The sequence below is a fragment of the Musa acuminata genome, chromosome BXJ1-9, assembly GCF_036884655.1.
Source record: "Musa acuminata AAA Group cultivar baxijiao chromosome BXJ1-9, Cavendish_Baxijiao_AAA, whole genome shotgun sequence".
NCBI lineage: Eukaryota > Viridiplantae > Streptophyta > Magnoliopsida > Zingiberales > Musaceae > Musa > Musa acuminata.
In genome coordinates this window covers 5324674-5345164 of record NC_088335.1, presented here as the reverse complement: position 1 = coordinate 5345164, position 20491 = coordinate 5324674, and the positions used below count along the sequence as shown (strand labels likewise).

At 40.9% G+C, this 20491-nt stretch overlaps 3 protein-coding genes across 4 annotated transcripts; all 3 read left to right on the top strand.

The window, feature by feature from the left end:
• Positions 1-7515: 7515 nt before the first annotated feature.
• LOC135592690 (probable carboxylesterase 18) lies at positions 7516-8764 on the top strand. Its single transcript, XM_065082310.1, has one exon. The coding sequence runs from the start codon at positions 7573-7575 to the stop codon at positions 8599-8601; it is 1029 nt and encodes a 342-aa protein (XP_064938382.1). The 5' UTR covers positions 7516-7572; the 3' UTR covers positions 8602-8764.
• Positions 8765-9700: 936 nt separating this feature from the next.
• On the top strand, positions 9701-11689 carry LOC103997469 (mannan endo-1,4-beta-mannosidase 5-like). Its single transcript, XM_009418699.3, has 5 exons — positions 9701-10224; positions 10306-10500; positions 10606-10728; positions 10830-11032; positions 11105-11689. Exons 1-5 carry the CDS (start codon positions 9733-9735, stop codon positions 11613-11615), a joined length of 1524 nt encoding a protein of 507 aa, XP_009416974.2. The 5' UTR covers positions 9701-9732; the 3' UTR covers positions 11616-11689.
• A 288-nt stretch (positions 11690-11977) lies between these two features.
• LOC135592688 (uncharacterized) lies at positions 11978-20347 on the top strand. Of its 2 annotated transcripts, none has more exons than XM_065082309.1 (8): positions 11978-12377; positions 12529-12645; positions 13131-13273; positions 14705-14890; positions 15016-15111; positions 15183-15254; positions 15359-15475; positions 19016-20347. In XM_065082309.1, exons 1-8 carry the CDS (start codon positions 12074-12076, stop codon positions 20126-20128), a joined length of 2148 nt encoding a protein of 715 aa, XP_064938381.1. In that variant the 5' UTR covers positions 11978-12073; the 3' UTR covers positions 20129-20347. The 2 variants fall into 2 exon arrangements, with proteins under 2 accessions (XP_064938381.1, XP_064938380.1); XM_065082308.1 differs by having other exon boundaries at positions 13122-13273.
• Positions 20348-20491: the final 144 nt, after the last annotated feature.

The window sequence follows — 20491 nt, the reverse complement described above, 5'->3', positions numbered from 1 at the left end:
GGAAGATAACTTGAAATTTCGTTCTCGTTTGAATATAAAGTGAAAGCAGTAGGCAAGTAAAGATTCAGTTTATAGTATGTAAATGACAGGAAGTTAATGCAAGTCAAAGAGCACGACAATTTTAGAGTGGTTCCGTTAACGTGACCTATATCCACTTTCGGCTTCCTCCTCCGACGAGGTCACAGGCATCTACTAGAGGTCTTCCTTCAATAGGCAAAGACCAACTCCTTCTTTCACCCCTCTTCTCCTTTTACCGGGTTTAGGAGATAACATTTACAAGCACTCACTCTTCTCTCTAAACAGGATTCTAAGTTTAAAGCTAGAGGAGGGATTACACTTATGATCGCAATAGCGTTTTTTCTCTTTTAATCTCTCTGTGCTTGTGTTCTTTACCAGGGATGAGAGGGGTATTTATTGGCTTCAAGTTGATTCAAACTTGGAGCATAAAACTTTTCCATTCTGGGTTCCCCGGGCACGGGCGGTACCACTGCCTGCGCTGGACGATACCATCGCCCAGGTCTGGCCATACCATCGCTTGGGGTGCAGTGCTGGGCGGTACCACCACCTAACACTGTAATATCCCATTAGTCCCACATCGGAAGTGGGGAGTGTGTGTGATTAGCTTATAAGGGCCTGATGAGTGTACTACGTTACCTCCCGCTTAAGCATTTTGGTCCGCCGTTGAGGACCAAAATGGAGTTATTGGCCAGTTAGCTCATCAGACCCGGGTCGTGACATTTGGTATCAGAGCCGACCTAGCATTAGGGCAGGGTGAGAGGGCTGCAGTAGGAAAGGGCTACCCGTGGATGGAGTCAGAGAACTCATCACGGCGTGGAGCCACCACTGAGTTAAACCTCACATGCACTATGCTAGGGTTCGATCTGGGATATGTCGGGCCTTGACGAGGACGTCAAACTAATTGAGTTGGGGATAGTGTAATATCCCATTAGTCCCACATCGGAAGTGGGGAGTGTGTGTGATTAGCTTATAAGGGCCTGATGAGTGTACTACGTTACCTTCCGCTTAAGCATTTTGGTCCGCCGTTGAGGACCAAAATGGAGTTATTGGCCAGTTAGCTCATCAGACCCGGGTCGTGACAAACACAGTCCCAAAGACTGTGCCACGACGGTGAGACTCCTTGGAGCATTATTTGGGCTTTTTATTGGGCCCAACACAGTTCTTACATGGGCCTAGCTGACCCGTAATTGGGTTGGCCCAATCCAAGCCCAATTACGTGCTAACTACAATTCCTAAGACATATTTTAAGCTAAACTAAGTCCGTAAGTCTATTCTTCCAGCGATCTTCCGGTGAACTTCCGATGATCTCTCGGCAATGTTCGGCGGACTCCCGGCAAACTCCTGGACTTGCGACGATCCTCTTAGCGAGTTCCGACGAGCTTCTCTGGCAAGCTCCGAGACTTCTCGGTTGGTTCCTCCAGAACATCCAATGAACGTCCGGACTTTCGATGAACTCTCGAACTCCCAACATGATCGCATCCTTAATTTCGGAACTTCATTTTCTTTCATGCCTTGCTATCGTAGTTAATCATGCATATGTAAAAACATTCTTCGATCTAGATAATTAATATTAAGCATTAATTAAGTTGTCCAATATGTTATTGGTCTCTCGATGCTTCGTCCGATTCTTCGACGCACCGTCCTCTCCTACGGCCTATTGCCTAATCGGCCAGTTGACTCCGCAACTCCGATATCCTTAGCATAATTTTCGCTCTTTTTGGCCCGATGTTTGAATCCATGGCCCGACGCCTTTTGTTGATACGTCGACCAATCCACCGGTCCGACGTCCAATCTTCTAACATGTTCCTCCAGCCCAACATGATATTTCCTGCTTTAATTTTCTCATCCTGATCGAAGCATCTAGCGTCACTCAAAACACATATTAAAATATAAACACATATTGTTTGGTTTCATCATCAAAATTCGAGATTCAACAGTAGTATCAGGCGATGGTACTGCTAGTTTAGGCGGTGGTACCGCCTAGACACAGTCTTCCAAGCGGTGGTACTGCCCAGTGTCAGTGCTACAAGCGGTGGTATCGCTAGGACCCAGGATGAGATCTTTTTATGATCAAAGTTTGAATCCACTTAAGGCCTATAAATACCCCTCTCATCCCTGCTTAACATACACAAGCACAGAGAATTTAAAAGTGAGAAAACCCTGTAGTAATTACTTGAGAGATTCCCTCATCTAAAGTTCTAAGTTTAGAATTCTGTATAGGAAGGAGTGAGTACTTGTAAAATATTGTCACCTAAACCTATGAAAAGGAGAAGAGGGGTGTAAGAAGGTGGTTGATCTTTGCCGATTGAAGGAACACCGTTAGTGGATACCGGTGGCCTCGACGGAAGAGGAATCGAGAATCGAGAGTGGATGTAGGTTATGACGACCGTACCACTATAAATTCTGTTGTGTTCTTTCCTTACTGCAAATTTTCTTTACCGTATTCAACTTTACTATATTGTAAATTGTACAACCTTTTCTTCTCTACTCATTCAAAGTGAAACAAATGATTTAAGTCGAAACATATTTTTATCATATAAAGGCTTTCGAAATCGACGTTTTTACCGCTGCACTAATTCACCCCCCCTCTTAGTGCCGACTCGTTCCTATCAAATTGTTCAATCAACTCTCGATGAACTTTTAGTGATCTTCCGATGAGCTTTCGGTGAACTCCCGATGAACTTCCAGTGAGCTTTCACTGTATCGTCCGATCCTTTGAAAGATCACCCAACTCATCCGACTCGATACCCAATCATTGCCTTTGGCCCAACATTGGATTCTTCTTTAATCGTTTTGCCTATCTCACGATCGTAGTTAGTCCTACATCACATATATCAAAAAATAGATTAAATTATTAATTTATCAATTGATTTCATCATCAAAATCCGAGATTCAACAATCTCCCCCTTTTTTATAATGATAATAAATTGACGACGGAGTTAATCTTAACTCCCCCTATCTATATGTCATATTGAGGTAAGGCAAACTTAAATTCAAGTGAAACAATTTCGATCAATACAATATATCAAAATTTCATATATTATACTTCATTATAGTTCCATGTTATTAAAGTATAACATACACAATTTCATAACTTCATAACAAATCAATATTACTTTGGGCATAACATACTAAAGCATTGTATCATACTAAAATTAATATCATTTTGGGCATAACATTTATGATACCAAGATATTCATATTTTCAATCATTTTAGGCATAACATAAATGATATCAAATTAGTCATATTTTCAATCATTTTGGGCACATAACATTCATGATACCAAAGCATTTATATTTTTAATTATTTTGGGCATAACATACAAAAGCATTCATATTTTCAATTATTTTGGGCATAACATACATGGTTCTAAAGAATTTTTTAACCATCACTTCATGCATGATATCAGATATAACATTATGATCCCAAACATTCATCATTTCTCCCACTTTGTCATCAACAAAAATAAGAAACTTTCAATAATTTATGCGAGTATTTTAAACTATACAAGTTTTACTCTCATTTATGTAAGCTAACAAATTTGTAAAATGAGAAGTTAAGCAAAAAATTTGTAAGATAACTAGTTTTGCTTCTTTAAATGGGCAAGCTAGCACTTCTCTTTGCATGTGCAAGCACTTTTTAGTTCTTCTTGAGATATAAGCTAGCATTTTTCCTTTTCTTGATATGCTAGCAAGTTTTTTTTTTTTTTTTTTTGTCATAAGAATAGGAAGAAGAGGAAGAAGAAGAAGGGAGAAATTCATTCATCATAAGAAAAATTAAGTTATAAGATCCAAAAGTCCATGAATCAAACTTCTACTTTTGCAAAGAGAAAGGATTCATCGTAAAAGATCAAAATATGTATATTAAAAATTTATGAATCAAATCTCTATTCTTACAAATAGAAGGAAGAAGGATTCATAAAAGATCAAGTTTGCCAAAAATTCATGAATCAAATCTCTTCTTTAGTGAATTGCAAGAAAAAGGAATGAAGAAAACGATCTCGATTTAAAAAGAGAACTCAAGTTACGAAAAATAAAAAAAATCCAAAAAATATATAGAGAAATTCATGCATTTGAAATCTTTAACATACCTAATTCTCTTTTAATAAAATCAAATTATTTCTCATCGAAAGGTTTTATAAAAATATCAGCTAATTGATGTTTTGTATCAATAAATTCTAAAGATATATCATAATTATTAACATGATTTCTAATAAAATAATACATAATATCAATATATTTAGTTCTACAGTATTGAATGAGATTTTTTGTTAAACATATTGCACTAGTGTTATTATATTTTATATGTATGTTTTTCAAGTAAATTTCATAATCTTCTAATATGTTTTTTATCAATATAACTTGAGCATAACATACACGTGAGACTATATAATCAGCTTTAGTTATAGATAATATAACCGAGCTTTATTTCAGATATCTAAAAATTCTATTAACAACTTTTAGGTGAGATTGCTTAGGATTAGATTGAAATCTAGCACATAATCCAACACTAAACATAATGTCTAGTCTCCTTGTGGTGAGATATAGTAAACTACTTATCATACCTTTATAAGTTTTTTTATCAAAATTTTTTCTATCATAGTTCATATCTAACTTTGTGGAAGTACTCATTGGTATATTAATAGCCTTAAAACTAATCATATTAAACTATTTTAATAAATCTAAAGCATATTTAGTTTGACTAAAAAAAATTCATCACTTAGTTGTTTAATTTACAATCATAAGAAAAAATGAATTCGCTCATTAAGCTTATTTTAAATTTTTGGTTCATACTTTTCAAAAAATATTCACATAAAGAGTCATTCGTAAAACCAAAAATAATATCATCAATATAAATTTGAACTATAAGAAAATTATTTTTAAAATATTTAATAAATAATATGGTATCAACTTTACCTTTAAAAAAAATATTTTTAATTAGAAAGGAACTAAGTCTCTTGGATAACTTAAAAATATGATTCGAAAAAAATGGTATTCTCAAATTTGAATGGTTGTTCAATATAAACTTCTTCGAAAACAAAGCCATTAAAAAAAGTACTTTTAACATCTATTTAAAATAACTTAAAATTATTACAACTAGCATAGGTGAGGAGAACTCTTATAACTTCAAGTCTAGCCATAGGATCGAATGTTTCTTTAGAATCGATATATTCCTCTTGGTTGAAACTTTTGGCTACTAATTTAACCTCGTTTCTAACTACAATACTAAGTTAATATTGCTTGTAAAGACTCATTTAGTACAAATTACTAAATAATCACTAGGTCAAAGAACAAGCTTCCATACCTCATTTCTCTAAAATTGATTTAACTACTCTTGTATTATAATAACCCATGAATCATCTTTTAGGGTTTCGTTAATGTATTTTGGTATAATTTGAGATAAAAAGACAGTATTCGTATATATATATATATATATATTAAGAATGAGTTTAAACATATTTTGATGTGTCTCCAATGATTAGCTCCTTACGATGAGCATTTACATACTTCCAATCCTTAGGTAAGGATTCTTTGGAAGAATATGCATACAAGTTGCTTGGGGGAGAAGAATTTTTATTCAAATTTAAAGCATCAAAATTAAAGTCATCATCAAAATCATTTTTCTTAAATTTAGGAAGCTCATTAAAAATAACATGAATAGGTTCATATATAACCAAAGTTCTTTTATTAAAGACATGGAAAGCTTTATACATAAAGGAGTAACCAAGAAAAATACCTTCATCGGATTTTACATTAAATTTTTCTACGACATCTTTTGCATTTAAAACTGACAATGCGGTGTCATCGCCTGACAGCATTAGCAGCTGATGATACCACCGCCTAGGCCACTTGGGAGGCTGAGCCTCAGACGGTTCCATCACCTGACGAGGATCCAAGTGGCTAAATGAGCCATCTAACCGGTCCAATTCAGTCCTATTTAGGACCCAATTGGCTCCTAATTTAGTTAGTAAGATTTCTCTCAAAACTAACTCAAATTGAAATCCTAACTATGATAGTTAAGGTTAAAACAATTTATGATACAAAGAATTTAAGTTCTCCGACACGTCTATTGTTCAACCAAACTTTCAGTGAAGTTCCAGCGATCTTCCGACGAGCTTTCAACGAACTCCTGATGAGCTTTTGCGCGAACTCTCAACGAATTTCCGACGAACTTTCACTGCATCGTTCGACCCTTCGGTGTATCACTCGATTCATTCGGCCCGATGTTGACTCCGGCCCAATATAAAATTCTTCTTTAATCGTTTTGCCTATCTTACGATTGTAATTAATTCTAGATCACTTATCTCAACATATCATTAATTCATCAATTGATTTCATTATCAAAATTCAAGATTCAATAGTATTACTTGATGCTTATAATTACTTTAATCATCAATTGATTTATGTAGAGAAAGTAACAATCTTTTCGATTATAATTACTTTAAAAAATATTAATATCATTTAACCTTTAATTAACAAGCTCTTAGATTTTGTATAGATATACTTGATGCTAATCTTAAATTTAGATGTACATACATAAATTTAGGTATTTATATATGGATAAAAATACTAGAAATATTTCAGGGTTTTAAATATTTTTAGATTAATATTAACTATAACTAGTCATGGTTAAATCGAGTTCCTCTTAAATTGAATCGAAACAAAATTAAAATCGAACCAAGTCAATGTTTCGATGGTTTTAAACCTTATCAAACTATATTAGAGGCCACATGGTTTCATTCCGATTCCTATAAATGGAAACTGATATCATTGATTTTATTTTAAACTGATAATCAAAAATAAAAATAAAATATAAAATATAAAATATAAATCAAACCAATCTCGTATGATAAATATTTTAGATTTAAAGTTTATTGACATGTGTTCGAATTTTGATGGAGTATTTTATTTTTTAATTAAAATCAATACGTCAATCAAAATGAAACCGAAAGTTCGGTCCGAGGAGCACTGTGAGACTGCTTTCAGCAGTTGTTCGTTGGACATCGATACCAGCAGCATAACTGATCGGCCCTCCATGAGTTGGCCACCGAAGCGCCGCCACCCCCGCCCCCGCCCCTACCGCCGATGTGAAGCTCCGACGATGCCAGGTTTGTCTTCTTCCTCGTGTTGCGATCAACTTCATTACACGACATCCACCTCGACGTAATCCGTGTCGTCTGTCAGAAAACGATACCTCACCCACATTCCAGTCTCATTACTCTTTTCGTATTTCGTATCCGGAAACATTCCCGATTGCGTAGTGGAGGAGTAGGTTCGGTCCCTTAAATGCCGCGTGTCGCGACTTGGGTGGTGGTCATTTTGGCAATGGCGGACGTGGCCGCCGCTGGTTGCATTTCACGCCCCACGTCGCTGTTCGTTACGTAAGTTTTGCGTTAAGTGGTGGCTGACCAGGTTACCAGATCAGTCCATCTCCGACGACGCGACATGTGATGAGCACGTGACTGTTATCTTTATCTACCCTTCTTCGCCCCCCTCGCTCGCCCTCAGCTTACGAACCGTTTCCCGTGAGGTACAGAGGGGGAGTATAATAAAATGACGCAAAAGGCCTCCTCGCTGGCGAGTGGCGGCCGTTCTTTAACTTCGCCGCCGCTCCCGTGGACGACGCGGCTCTACATCGCTCTGCTCTCCGTCGTCACCGACGGCGCTCGCCGCTCAAACGGCACCATCAATCGCCGCCTCCTTTCCTTCTTCGACGCCCGCTCCTCCGCCTCCGCCAAGCCCCGCCACGGCGTCCGCACGGCCGACGTCCCCGTCGATCCCTCCCGTGACCTCTGGTTCCGCCTCTTCGTCCCCAGTTCTGCGTCGTCCGGCCGGATTCCCGTCATCGTCTACTTCCACGGCGGCGGGTTCGCCTACCTCTCCCCCGCCTCCCGCGCCTACGACGCTTTCTGCCGCCGGATCTGCCGCAAGATCAACGCCCTCGTCGTCTCCGTCAACTACCGCCTCGCCCCGGAGCACCGCTACCCGGCGCCGTACGAGGATGCGGTCGACGTGCTTCGATTCCTGGACGACGGAGGCCTCGCCTCCGCCGACCCTACCGCCGCCGGCCTCGCCGACCTCTCCCGCTGCTTCCTGGCCGGCGACTCCGCGGGCGGGAACATGGTCCACCACGTGGCCCGGCGCTGGGCCGCGGACGCCGCGGGGGGATGGAAAAACCTTCGGCTGGCGGGGATGGTGCTGATCCAGCCGTTTTTCGGCGGGGAGGAGCGGACGGAGTCGGAGAATCGGCTGGTGGGGGCGCCGCTGGTGTCGGTGGACCGGACGGACTGGCTGTGGCGGGCGTTCCTGCCGGAGGGGGCGGACCGGGACCACGAGGCGGCGAACGTGTTCGGGCCGCGGGCTGATGGCGAGCTGGAGGCGGCGCTGCCGGAGGCGATGGTGGTGGTGGGGGGCTTCGACCCGCTGCAGGACTGGCAACGGCGGTACTACGAGTGCATGACAGCAAGGGGGAAGGCGGTGCGGCTGCTGGAGTACCCCGACGCCATCCACGCCTTCTACGTCTTCCCCGAGCTGAAGCTGTCGGCGGCTTTCATCGACGAGCTCAAAGCCTTCATCAAGTAGCAGTCGTGGGTGAAATAGTAACCGGAAAGCGGTAATGAATGTAACGTGTTAGTGGTTGTGGTTGTGGTTGTGAGGAAGAAGACTGAGATGGCAATTCTGAGTGACGGTCAATATTGTGGTTTAGGTGTGTAATTTTTGCGTGTAATGTGAGCAACTTTCTTTATATGAGTTCATTAAATGGGCGGTTTGTTGCGCCCCATTTAATGCCTCAAATTTGCTGCAGTCGTGTTGAAGGCATATATTAACTCAATAACTTATTTATATGATTATTACTAAATTCAAAAAATTAAAATTTTATGTTTAAGTACTATCTATTTATTTGCTAACAGACATATGGAAACAGTGCATCGGAATAGACAGCTGTAGATAAATAAACCAAGTAAGTTGGTGGTTGATGCAACAAGTCACGATGCCACGTGAGTCCACGTTCCTAGTGTCGGATAAGTGGTACCATCATTATCCATATTTAATTTAAACTCAGAAATGGTAGACCGCATGTTTCGATGCCCGAGTCATCATCGAAAATGAGCTATTGAAGATCGAGACATTTGCATGTGTGTGTCTTTCAGAAGTTCAATATTATATTTATGAAAAATTGAGCAGGAAATTTAGGCTTTTTATCACAGAGATTTTCTTCATTAATTACAATTTTACTAGTTCTTTTAATATTATTTTACAATATATTTTCGATTTAATATTTCACACTATTTTGGAATACGATCATCAATTTCGACTACCCGACCTAACAGACTCCTCTCATACTGGCAACCATCCTCACATGGCATGTTGTCCTCTCAACACGTTAACTTGACCGTTACTCAGATGTGTTAGTTCGGGTCGCCAGATTGAGCTCGGAATACCAATCCCTTCGAATCGAGCTCAAACTAGCAACACGTTAACTTGCACGTTACTCGAATGTACGCGAAATATACCCTTCAGGAAGCCAACCCGACGTCACATAACGGCCCACATGGGCCTCCACCGTCACCCAAACCAATTCCTTCCCTTTTCCCGCCAACGGACTCGCCCGCTTTTTCCGCCCACCATTCTCTCATGCTCTATTTCTACTTCTTCTTCCTCTGCTCCTCCTCCTCGGCCTCCTCGGTACTCTTCTCGAAGACCTATGCGATAATGGTGGATTGTGCTCCATTATATTATTTAGACCACCGAAAAAAGACCCCATCGAGTCTGCACTCTCTCGCAGCTTTACAAGATGAAAGAGCTCCATCCCTGCACCCTATAAATACCAACCCCGGCGGGCTCCACTCTGCCCACACCAAGCAGCAGTTCTTCCACAACAAGATGGCCAAGCTTTGCGCTGTTCTCTGCCTTCTGTTGGGTGCTCTCGCATTCTTGGCGATCGCTGCTCCCGGCAGCAGCTCCTTCGTTGAGAGGCAAGGCACGCAGTTCGTCCTCGACGGCTCCCCGTACCTCTTCAATGGGTTCAACTCGTACTGGATGATGACTGTCGCGTCCCAACCCGCCGAGCGGGCGAAGGTCTCGCAGGTGCTCGGCGAAGCTGCCGCCGCAGGGCTCACTGTTTGCCGAACGTGGGCGTTCAGCGACGGAGGCGATGGAGCTCTCCAGATCTCACCCGGAGTGTACGATGAGCGAGTGTTTCAGGTGCTTCGATGGCTCTCGTCAATCGTACGAGCTTAATGATTTGACTAAAAATGCAACGTTGCTCGACTGTTTGTGCATTAGGGACTGGATTTTGTGATCTCGGAGGCTCAAAGTCATGGTGTTCGCTTGATCCTGAGTCTGGTGAACAATTACAAAGACTTCGGAGGCAGAGCTCAGTACGTGCAATGGGCGAGCAATGCAGGTGCTGCTGTCGGTGGTGAAGACGATTTCTATACCAATCCGGTTGTGAAGGGATACTACAAGAACCATGTCCAGGTATAAGCAGTAAAGAACACCTTCTATTTTCAGCATTTTACGTGCATGCATTTGATGCAAAGCAGACATGCGAGTGCAATTCTCTCCTGATGAAATCAATTGCAGAGAGTGTTAACAAGAATCAACACCATCACCAACGTAGCCTACAAAGACGACCCAACGATCATGGCATGGGAACTAATAAACGAGCCTCGTTGCCAGGCAGATTACTCAGGAAAAACGGTGAACGTGAGCATCACCACCCATGATCTTTTCTTCTCTCTTCTTTTGACACCTTCAAGAAGCAATCTTAATCTTAATTTCTCGTATATTTCTCTCACTCTGGACAGGCCTGGGTTCAAGAGATGGCAAGTTACACAAAGTCGCTGGACAGCAAACACATGCTAGAGATAGGAATGGAAGGATTCTACGGAGACTCCATGCCGGAGAAGAAGCAGTACAATCCCGGTTACCAAGTTGGCACAGACTTCATCACCAGCAATCTCATCGACGAGATCGACTTTGCCACTATCCATGCGTACCCAGACGTTTGGTAACCTAGCTAATCAGCTCTTTCCCTCAAAGGTTTGATCGAAGCACACAAACTCGCCCTCCCTGGTTTCAGGCTCGCTGCGCAGGACGACGCATCGCAGACCGCCTTCGCTCAGCGGTGGATGTGGAGCCACTGGGACGACGCCACGAAGATACTGAAGAAGCCACTGGTGCTCACCGAGTTCGGGCTGTCGAAGAAGGACCCCGGCTACACCGAGAACCTCCGGGACGTGTACATCAACGCCATCTGCACCGACATATACAACTTGGCAAGGAGCGGCGGCGGGTCGCTCAGCGGCGGGTTGGTGTGGCAAGTGATGGCGGACGGGATGGAGTCGTACTACGACGGCTACGAGATTCTGCTGTCTCAGGATCCGTCCACGGACGCAGTACTGATGAGGCAATCACGCGCGATGTCGGTGCTGGCGCACACGATGAGCAAGCCTGCCGGCGGCCAGGTAGGGCATGCCGACGAAGCCGTAGCTGGCGAGCAGGAAGATGGCGTCGCTCATGGCACGAGGTTGCATGGCCTTCACGTAAGGCACGTGCATGCGAGGGATGGAAAGGGGAGCTCCCACCCTTAGAGAGAACAGCAATTGCTTTTAGGATTCACGAGGGCTTGAATAGATTTCTACGTCAATAAAATCTGGTTTCGTTATCCTAAATTGCCTAAAAACTTCTGCTAATGCAATATATATATTTATTTGTATACATATAGTTTAATTTTATTGTGATTTATTATCCGAAATGGATAGAAATAAAACTAAGATATAAATTATAATATTAATTCCACCACTAATAGATTATTTTCAGAATTGTCATGAAATGTACAGGCCAATATGAGCGTATTTATAAACCCAGATTTAAGCCCATTAACTCTATAACGAAGTTAAAGCCCATCTGACGGCCCAAACTCTATCACTATAAATAAGCAGGCGTTCCATCCACCCCATCCGTAGACCCGTTCAAAAACCCTATCCCGAGCCTCTCCCTTCGACCTCAAACCCTAAGCCTAATTTCCCACCCCTCGGAGCTTTCTCCAATGGCGGATTCCGGAGTGGAGTTGGCGATCGCTCAGGTGGTAGAAGAAGTACAAGAAGAAGCGGAGGCCCTGGGAGGAGCGGAAGCACCGAAGGACGACGAATCCCCCGCCATGGCTGATGGGACCGTGACAGCCGCCGGAGATCACAAGCGGAAGCTAGATGATCTCGAACCCCGCGAAGGCGACGAAGAGGCACCCCTCAAGAAGCAGGAGGTCTCCGCCGATGCCCTGGCCCTTGCCGCCGACGAGCCCGGATCGGGCGATGGGGAGGTCGCCGCCGCGGGTGGATTTGTGGATCGCTCTGGTAATTGCTCGCTCGCTTTAAGCGCCTTCTGCTTTGATTTGTTCGTTGTTGGAGTTTCATTTTTTTCTTTATTTGGAATTCTCTATTGCTTATTGTTTCTTTTGATTTTAAGACGCATCCGCTGTGGCACTGCTTACTGTTACTTTGGCAGATGAGGTGAAATCGGACATTGCAGAAAGCGGTGAGCCAAAGGTAGAGGAGCCAGGGGCGGTTGATGTGAAGTTTGATGCCCAGGAGTTCCAATCTGGTGGAGAGTTGGATGGTTCCGGTATTGAATCTTCTCATTCTTTTTTGAAATTTATCTGGTAGATTCATTCGAGCACATGCTTGTCGGTTTATATCAAGGGTTGGTGGGTTAGGACATCTTTTGTTCGGGTTCTGAGCATCTGAAAGTTAGAGATTTTTTATTAATTTTAGAACAACTAAATTTATAGATATTATTCATAATTGATGGGATGGCCAATTATGTCTTTTGGGAGGTGCTATTTGCTGTCTTTGGTTGCTCTACTACATGCCTTATGTATCCACTTGGTAATAATTTTATATGTTATATGCATAATCAACAATGAAGTGGTCCTGATGTGATTTTTCATTTTATTTAAGCTCTTTACTTTTGGGTTGGGTATTTAGTCTATTTGTACGTTTGAAAGCAATAGTTTCAAGAGTTGATTGCCTCAGTTTGTTTCAGTGCTTATGAATCTTTTAAAAAGTTCTGATTCAGTTAATAACATGGTTACTGGCTAGCGTATGCAGTGGCTGCTGACACAGGAAAAGAGTTACATAAGCCAGAAACTCAAGAACTGGTAAATGGTGACGGACAGGGTGATCAAAGCGCCATGGTACCTCCAGCAGATTTGGGCACGATGTCTCGCAAGACTGAAGTTCCTAACAATAAGGTAATGGATGCCTGTGCTCTCAGCTGCTCATTGTCTTGCTTCTAACTGAGAAATTGGACCATCCAGTCATCAAGTTATAAATTAAAAAAGATACTGGTGCATCCTTGTGTTTCTTGCATTGAATGTGTATAATGATATTTTTATGCAAAATTTTCTTGTACATGTAATATTGATGGTTTTACTGCATCATATGTTCTTATTAGAGCTCTGCTTATCAAAACTGAGGAGCCTAGTTTAGATGCATGTATGATCATGCTCTTTTAGACCAACTTAATTAACCTGATAGTTCACAGTTCATCCAGTGATAATTGTGTGGGTGGGTTGGGCAAAGTTTGCTTTGCTGTGTTAGAATTGCCATTCCTGCCATAATACTGAAGAAGTGGATGACAATTGATAAAGTAGTTAATAACTTCAACATCTTGAGCTCTTGTTCTGATAAAAGAAAATTTTATAAGCTGATGAATGAGTGCTAGAATCAACTAAATAAAATCATTCTGCATAGCAGTGGTGGTGACCTGGAAGCTAAGAAACATGCTGCTGTCTGAAATCATTCATGTCCAATGCAAGTCATTTGCTTAGTAATGTATGGCTTCATTAGATTGGGGAACATGCTGCTATCTGAAAGCATGAAAAAAATTTCACCATCTCTTCTAAGATCTTTAACAAAGAACCCATGGGATGAGAATTCAGGATAAACTTTATCCATTACCTTTGGATTATTTCAAGCAATCTGATTCAATTAAGACCAAATGTATTGTGGTATGGATTGCCCTTTGGCTGTTTGCACTTCATCAGCATCTAAGTTGGAAGTTCTTAAGATACTGCTCCTTGTTTGGTATTCAGTACTTAAGAGCTTTACAATAAGCTAGAATTATGCTTATTGAGTTTGATCATGCACTTTTTCTCCATGATGTAACTGACAAGGATGTGCCTTGGTGTAATGGTTCTATTGTGACCTGTGCTTTAATGAGTCTAAAGAGCTAAAGTACAGGGATAAGAGTTAAATCTTGCTTAAGTAATTAATATGGATGGTACTGAAGTAAACAGAGCATAATTACTTTCAGACATATGATGAGTTGCAAGCTTCAGGAAGCAAACCTCTGCCACTTTTTTGTTTGCTGCCTGTCAATCATTCTGGCATAATTTTCATGAGTAGGTAGAACATCTGGAGAATCTATTGCATAAATGTACTGCAGGCACATTTGTCCTTTAACCACAGATGACATATTGTCTATCTTTTTACGAGGAAAAAAGATAATGACTGATTGCATTATGTTATGGAAGTCGATTGAGGTTATTTAGAGTGGCATCGAGCTTTGTGTTGTATCTGTCTTTTTGTAATTGAACTAGTGATGTACCAGTTGATCTAAGTTGGGATCGAGCTTTGTGTTGCATCTGTCTCTAAGTTGATCTTTGGGACATCGTGTACAGGTTGGTGTTCTTATTGGTAAAGCTGGGGAGACAATAAGGTACCTGCAATTAAACTCAGGGGCAAAAATCCAGATCACGAGAGATGCTGAAGCTGATCCTCATTCTACGACTCGACCTGTGGAACTAATAGGGACCTTGGAGAGCATTAACAAGGCAGAAAAACTGATAAAGGATGTCATTGCTGAGGTTTTTTGTTACTCAAATGTTAACATTTCTTTTTTATCTTTTCCTGTTCTTGTGATAATTTATAGCAGCTTTCTTGGTTACCTTTGTTTTTCGAGTTTTTTTTATGAGTTGCTTTTTTTTTATAGGCTGATGCAGGAGGTTCCCCATCACTTGTTGCTAGGGGCTTTAGTACTATACAGTCCGGTGGAGAACAATTTGAGATTAAAGTACCAAATGAAAAGGTATGAATTGTATGTATACAAATGTTCTTTCTTTTGTGATTTGCATTGAAATTGTTTGTGTTGTTTTGTAGGTTGGCCTAATCATAGGCAAGGGTGGTGAGACTATAAAGAACTTACAGACCAGATCTGGTGCACGCATCCAGGTAAAGATCCTTATGTCGGCAGTTTGAAGTTCATGAACACTGTACAGTTTTGACAATGACTGGACGAATTTCAACTGATTTTCATTTCAATCTACTGTTTTTAGTTGATACCACAACATCTACCTGAGGGTGATGCATCAAAAGAAAGAACTGTACGAATAACTGGAGACAAAAGGCAAATTGAAACTGCAAAAGAAATGATCAAGGAAGTAATGAATCAGGTCTGTTGTGAGACATGATTTTTCTTACTTTTTGTTGATAGCCTGCCTTTTACTTTCCATAACTTCAATTTTACCATCTGGAACTTAGTAGGCATCAATTGTTGCAACTTGAATAAAACGATGGTAAGGTGGTTATTTCTCATCAATATTATCTCAGGAATGTTTGCTGTGAAGTTCTGTTTGTTTTTGGTATGGAATAATCGACTTTGTTGTTTAACCTAGTACTTTGTTAGCTACTTGTTAAGAAGTTAGGTGGGAAGTGGAAAGACCACAAATTATTTTTCAACTTGGCAAAATCAGAACCAACCATGTCTGAGGATGAATATAAGACTCGAAGGTCCAAGGGTTTGTTAACAAGTAAGAGGACTGGGTGTCCATGCAATTGTATTATTAGGTCAAGAGAAAATGGCAGCTATATTTAACCTGTCTTTTGACCAATGATGACTTTGTGCCCCACTTGTGGCCATTGCAACCTTGAGAACCATGAATTCTAAATTTCGAAGAGAAAAATCTCTCTCGCATAAGATATAAGTGCGGAACCTGACTCCTATTTTCGGTGATTTCTCATAAAAGAAATATAAGATTTTTCTGTGTATCACCTTTCTTGGTCGTTTCAGTTTATCTCTTATATGTCAACTGTCGTAATCATGGTTTCGCAAAATATGACAAATATGGTATATGATTTGGGTTGCTGGTGTGGAAGGTGTTCTATTAGTTGGTGTCGGGTTTCTTACTTCACCAGGCTGAGGCTTTGATCCTATGAAATTAATTATACACTTGCATTTTGCTGCATGATTCCTTGTAGTTTGAATTGGATCAATATTACTTCAGATGGTCTGTGGGTTAAAATCAGATGTTATCAACACTATCTCTAGAGATTCCTTTTTTTCAAGGCAAGGTCCTTGATATGATATTGACTTTCATAAATGATTGTTGGCCTACTATAAAAGTAAACATATTTGATGAAATGTCCATGCCTTTACTAAAGCAAGTCAATACGTCCTGTTTAAATTGCCACCAAACAGAGTTGAAATGTTGTTTCATGAAATTCTGTAGCTCTTTTGTTTTGTGATATTAGGGTTGAGATTTTTTATGTAGATTATTTGTCTTGCATCCAAAGAATGATATCTTTGCCTTCATGATCACCTTTGGTGAATAAAAGATGCTATTCCATGTCAACATCTATCTACTTGCTTAGAATGATCACCCTTTTTTCCTTGCGATCATGGTGGCCGGGAGTGAAACACTAATTGCTCATCTTGAGAATGAGTTTTTTGTAAAAAAAATGTCTAACAACAGTTGTGTGATGAACGTAAAGCCTTCTTGCTGCCAGTTGCAGTGGTTTAATTGTGCAGAGGTGTCAATTCCAAATTGGTTGGCTTTCATAATGCAGATTTCGCTATGCCTTACAATTGAGGTCAACATTGGTTTCTTGGTGTAGCAAAAAACTCATTCCTCAGTCTCGTCCACAGAAAGAGGCATAAGTGGCTTTAACCTTTGCCATTGAAGAAGTTTAAAGTTGGTAAGACTGCTTAGACTGAAGATCAAATTCAATTTGTAGAAGTATCATGATGACGTTGGTGTTATCTGGTATAGTGGATGCTCCAAACATTTGCATGTGTTTAGATAATACATCATTCTGCAGAGTCATTACTGCCTTATGATAGAGTGGTGTACATGTTTATCATCTTGCAGTATGTCATGTATATACCCATGAAGTCTAAAGCTCTGGAATCTTCTCATTTGACGATGATATATCCATATCTTGCTCCATGACCAACCTTTGGAATCTGACATGCAATGTATGCTATTAAAATTTTTTAGATATTACACCATTCTGTATAGAGTCATTACTGCCTTATGATCGTGTGGTATGCATGCTTATCAGTCTGCAGAATATCATGTATATACCCATCGAATCTAAAGCTCCTGTATCTTTGTTCTCAGTTGATGATACTATATACACATCTTGCTCCATGACCAACCTTCTGATTCTGATTTATGCAATGTTTGTTCATACTTCATAACTTTTTCTCCATTGCTACCATCTTATCTTCTCTTGCTTCACCTAAGCAAATAATTAATTATCTATTTTGGCTTGAATATCTGTTGCATTAATCAGACAGTTTCTCTTTCTTTTAGCCCATCTTCTCATATAGATGATAAATCTGATGCAGTGTCTTTCTCCATGTACAGATAGTTGCATGTCAGTTGAGATTATTGAAGGATGTAATGTATTTGTTTTTGTTCTCATGTAGCATGAGACATTACTAATGGAAATTATGCACATGACGATTGCTAAATTGCTATATTATATTTGAAATGCTGGCCCTTTAGATAGCAAACTTGCCCTTCTATTGTACTCATGAGTTGATTTTTCATGACAATGGCCAAGAAATGTGATATTGTTTTTATGGTTAATATTATAATTTGCTAATTCCTTCAGACATATTCTCAATTGCAAGTGACTTGTTTGTGCTAGAGTTTCCAACAATATCAATATCTGGTGTAAACAGAAAACTGCTTTTCCAATTTTTTGTAGTTGTGCAAATTTCTAATGCAAGGTTATGATTGAAACAGAGTTAACCTTGTGAAAGGAAATGATTTAAACCTTAATATCAACATAGTACTTGATATTTCTCTAGTATGTAATTGCAGCAGAAGTCTTGGTGTCACATATTTGTATGAGATTGTTTAATTTCATTTTTTTTCACTGACAATCATTCCAAATGGTAACTTTGTGGCTAAATGTTTTGCCTTCTGATTGTGGACGTGAACCTCAAAGGTAGGTCTTGTGTTCACTTGTTAGCTTACTGATGCTTATTGATGCCATTTCATTAATGTCCTTGTATTTCCTGCACATTTTTCATTACATGATTGCCACTTGGAATAAGTTGCTTGCATCAATAAAGAATGATTGTTAATTCTCATCTCTGTAATTCCAAAACATGCATCGGTGTCATGCAAACACATTCATTAGTTTTTTCTCTGAGGTTTTGATTTTTTAAACTACCTGTAGCTCTTTATAGAATGTTTGTGTGATGCTTATCTATTTTTCCATTGTGTTACCTGGATATCATCAGTGATTATTAAGTTTATAGTAATTTGCAATCTTTGGCATGCCTGCATCTTCCATATCTTTGCGGAAGAGTTTCTCTGATCAGCAAATGTTGTACATTTTTTAGCTTAACCTGTTAGTTTGGCCTTATATTTTTCTTGTACAGTGCTCTCCAATCCTTCAATTCTTGTTTAGTAGCATTACTTTTGCCAATATATATATACACACTTGTTGCTGTGTTTTTTTGACAAAGTTGTTATTTTACTTTCATTTCTCTGTTTATAATGATTCATACTATGATCTGATTGTTGCATGACCTCAGAGAAAGACATCACGTGGTAGTACATTTAAATCTGTATTTTGTATTTTTTTTAGCCTGCTGTTTTTATCTAGTTGATTATGCACTGACAATCTGTATCTTCCCTGGCCGGTAATAAGGTCTATTGTTTTCTTAATTTTAACTGAAAATTTGGTGTTGGCAGACGCCTAGGTCATCGCCTCTCTCAGGTTATGGCCAACAAAACTATCGCTCTCGTGGGCCCACTAGCATGTCTCACTGGGGAGCCCGGGCAACAGCTCCGACGCAACCGACCATGGGCTACGAGTACCAGCAAAGAGGCACATACCCGCCCCCTCAGACGGCACAATATCCTCAGCCTTATGGTGGCTACTCGCAGCAGACCACTCCACGAGGCAGCTATAGTGGTAAAGACTGGGATCAGAGGTCATCAGCGCCTGTCCATAACACTCCAACTGGTGGATATGATTATTATGGTCAAGGTGGTCCAAATACTGGAACTCAAGCTTCATTGCCCAACCCCATGTCTGGCCCATCCCCAGGACCTGTGAATTATGGACGACCGCAAACTCCAAACTATGGACAACCTACTCCTTATGGACACCCTGCTCAACAGCACTACGGTCAGGGTTATAATGAGCCCAGCAGGTATGATAGTCAAGGACCAGGCCAACAGTTCTATGGCCAACAACAAACAGTGGCCTCGCAGCCAGGCGTCCAGTCCGGTTTCAGTCAGCAACAATCATATGGCAAGCCCCCTTATGGTGTTCCCCATCAGGAGGTGCCCCCATATGGTGTACCCTCAAGAACAAGTCAACCAGGGGATCCAACGTATCAAGGTCATGCGACATCAGCCTATGGATCTGGCACTACGACCCAGCAATATCCCTATGGTTCCAATATACCTTCTCAACCAGCCCCTTCTTACAACCAGACTTATGGGCCTGCCTCTGGTGCTGCGGATGGATACACTCAACCACCTTCGGCAGCTTATGCCCAGCAGGGTGGCCAAGCGGCTCCTCTTGGCTATGGTCAAGTTGCACAGCCAGTGCCAGCTTACACGCAGCCAAGTTCACATTCTGCTGGTTATGGACAGTACGCGTCATCCCAACAGGGTTATGGTGAAGCTGCAAGCAATGGTAATTATGGATATCCCAGTGTGCCTTCTGATGCAGCATATGGAACTACCATTCCTGGCTCGGGCTATGGTGCACCGCCAGCAGGCGGCGGTCAGCCCGGTTATGCCCAGCAGCCATCAAACCCATCAGGCTATTATGATCAATCGGTGGCCCGTTAATGCACCGTTGTATACGGAAGTTTCTCGCAATGGCGACCAGTGTGATTCTGCTCCCATGTATGCTCAAGTTCAGCTGTTGTCAGTCTATTTAACTTTAGCGTACTTGGTATATGATCTCTCGGCAGTTGGATTTCTGCATGTGGGGCAATATGACCCTTCTATTGTCTTGTTGACTTTTAGTTTCAATGGATTATATTGACTCGGGATTAGGTTTTTCTACTACTGTTTCCCGGTTTTCCTGTGTATTGTTTCTGTTTCAGGGTGGCTATGGACAGCAATGATATGGTCAGCTTGTTTCGCTTATTCTTGCGGATGTATTTGTTGCAGCACACACACTGGGAAGGTGTGTGTGTTGGTTCGAGC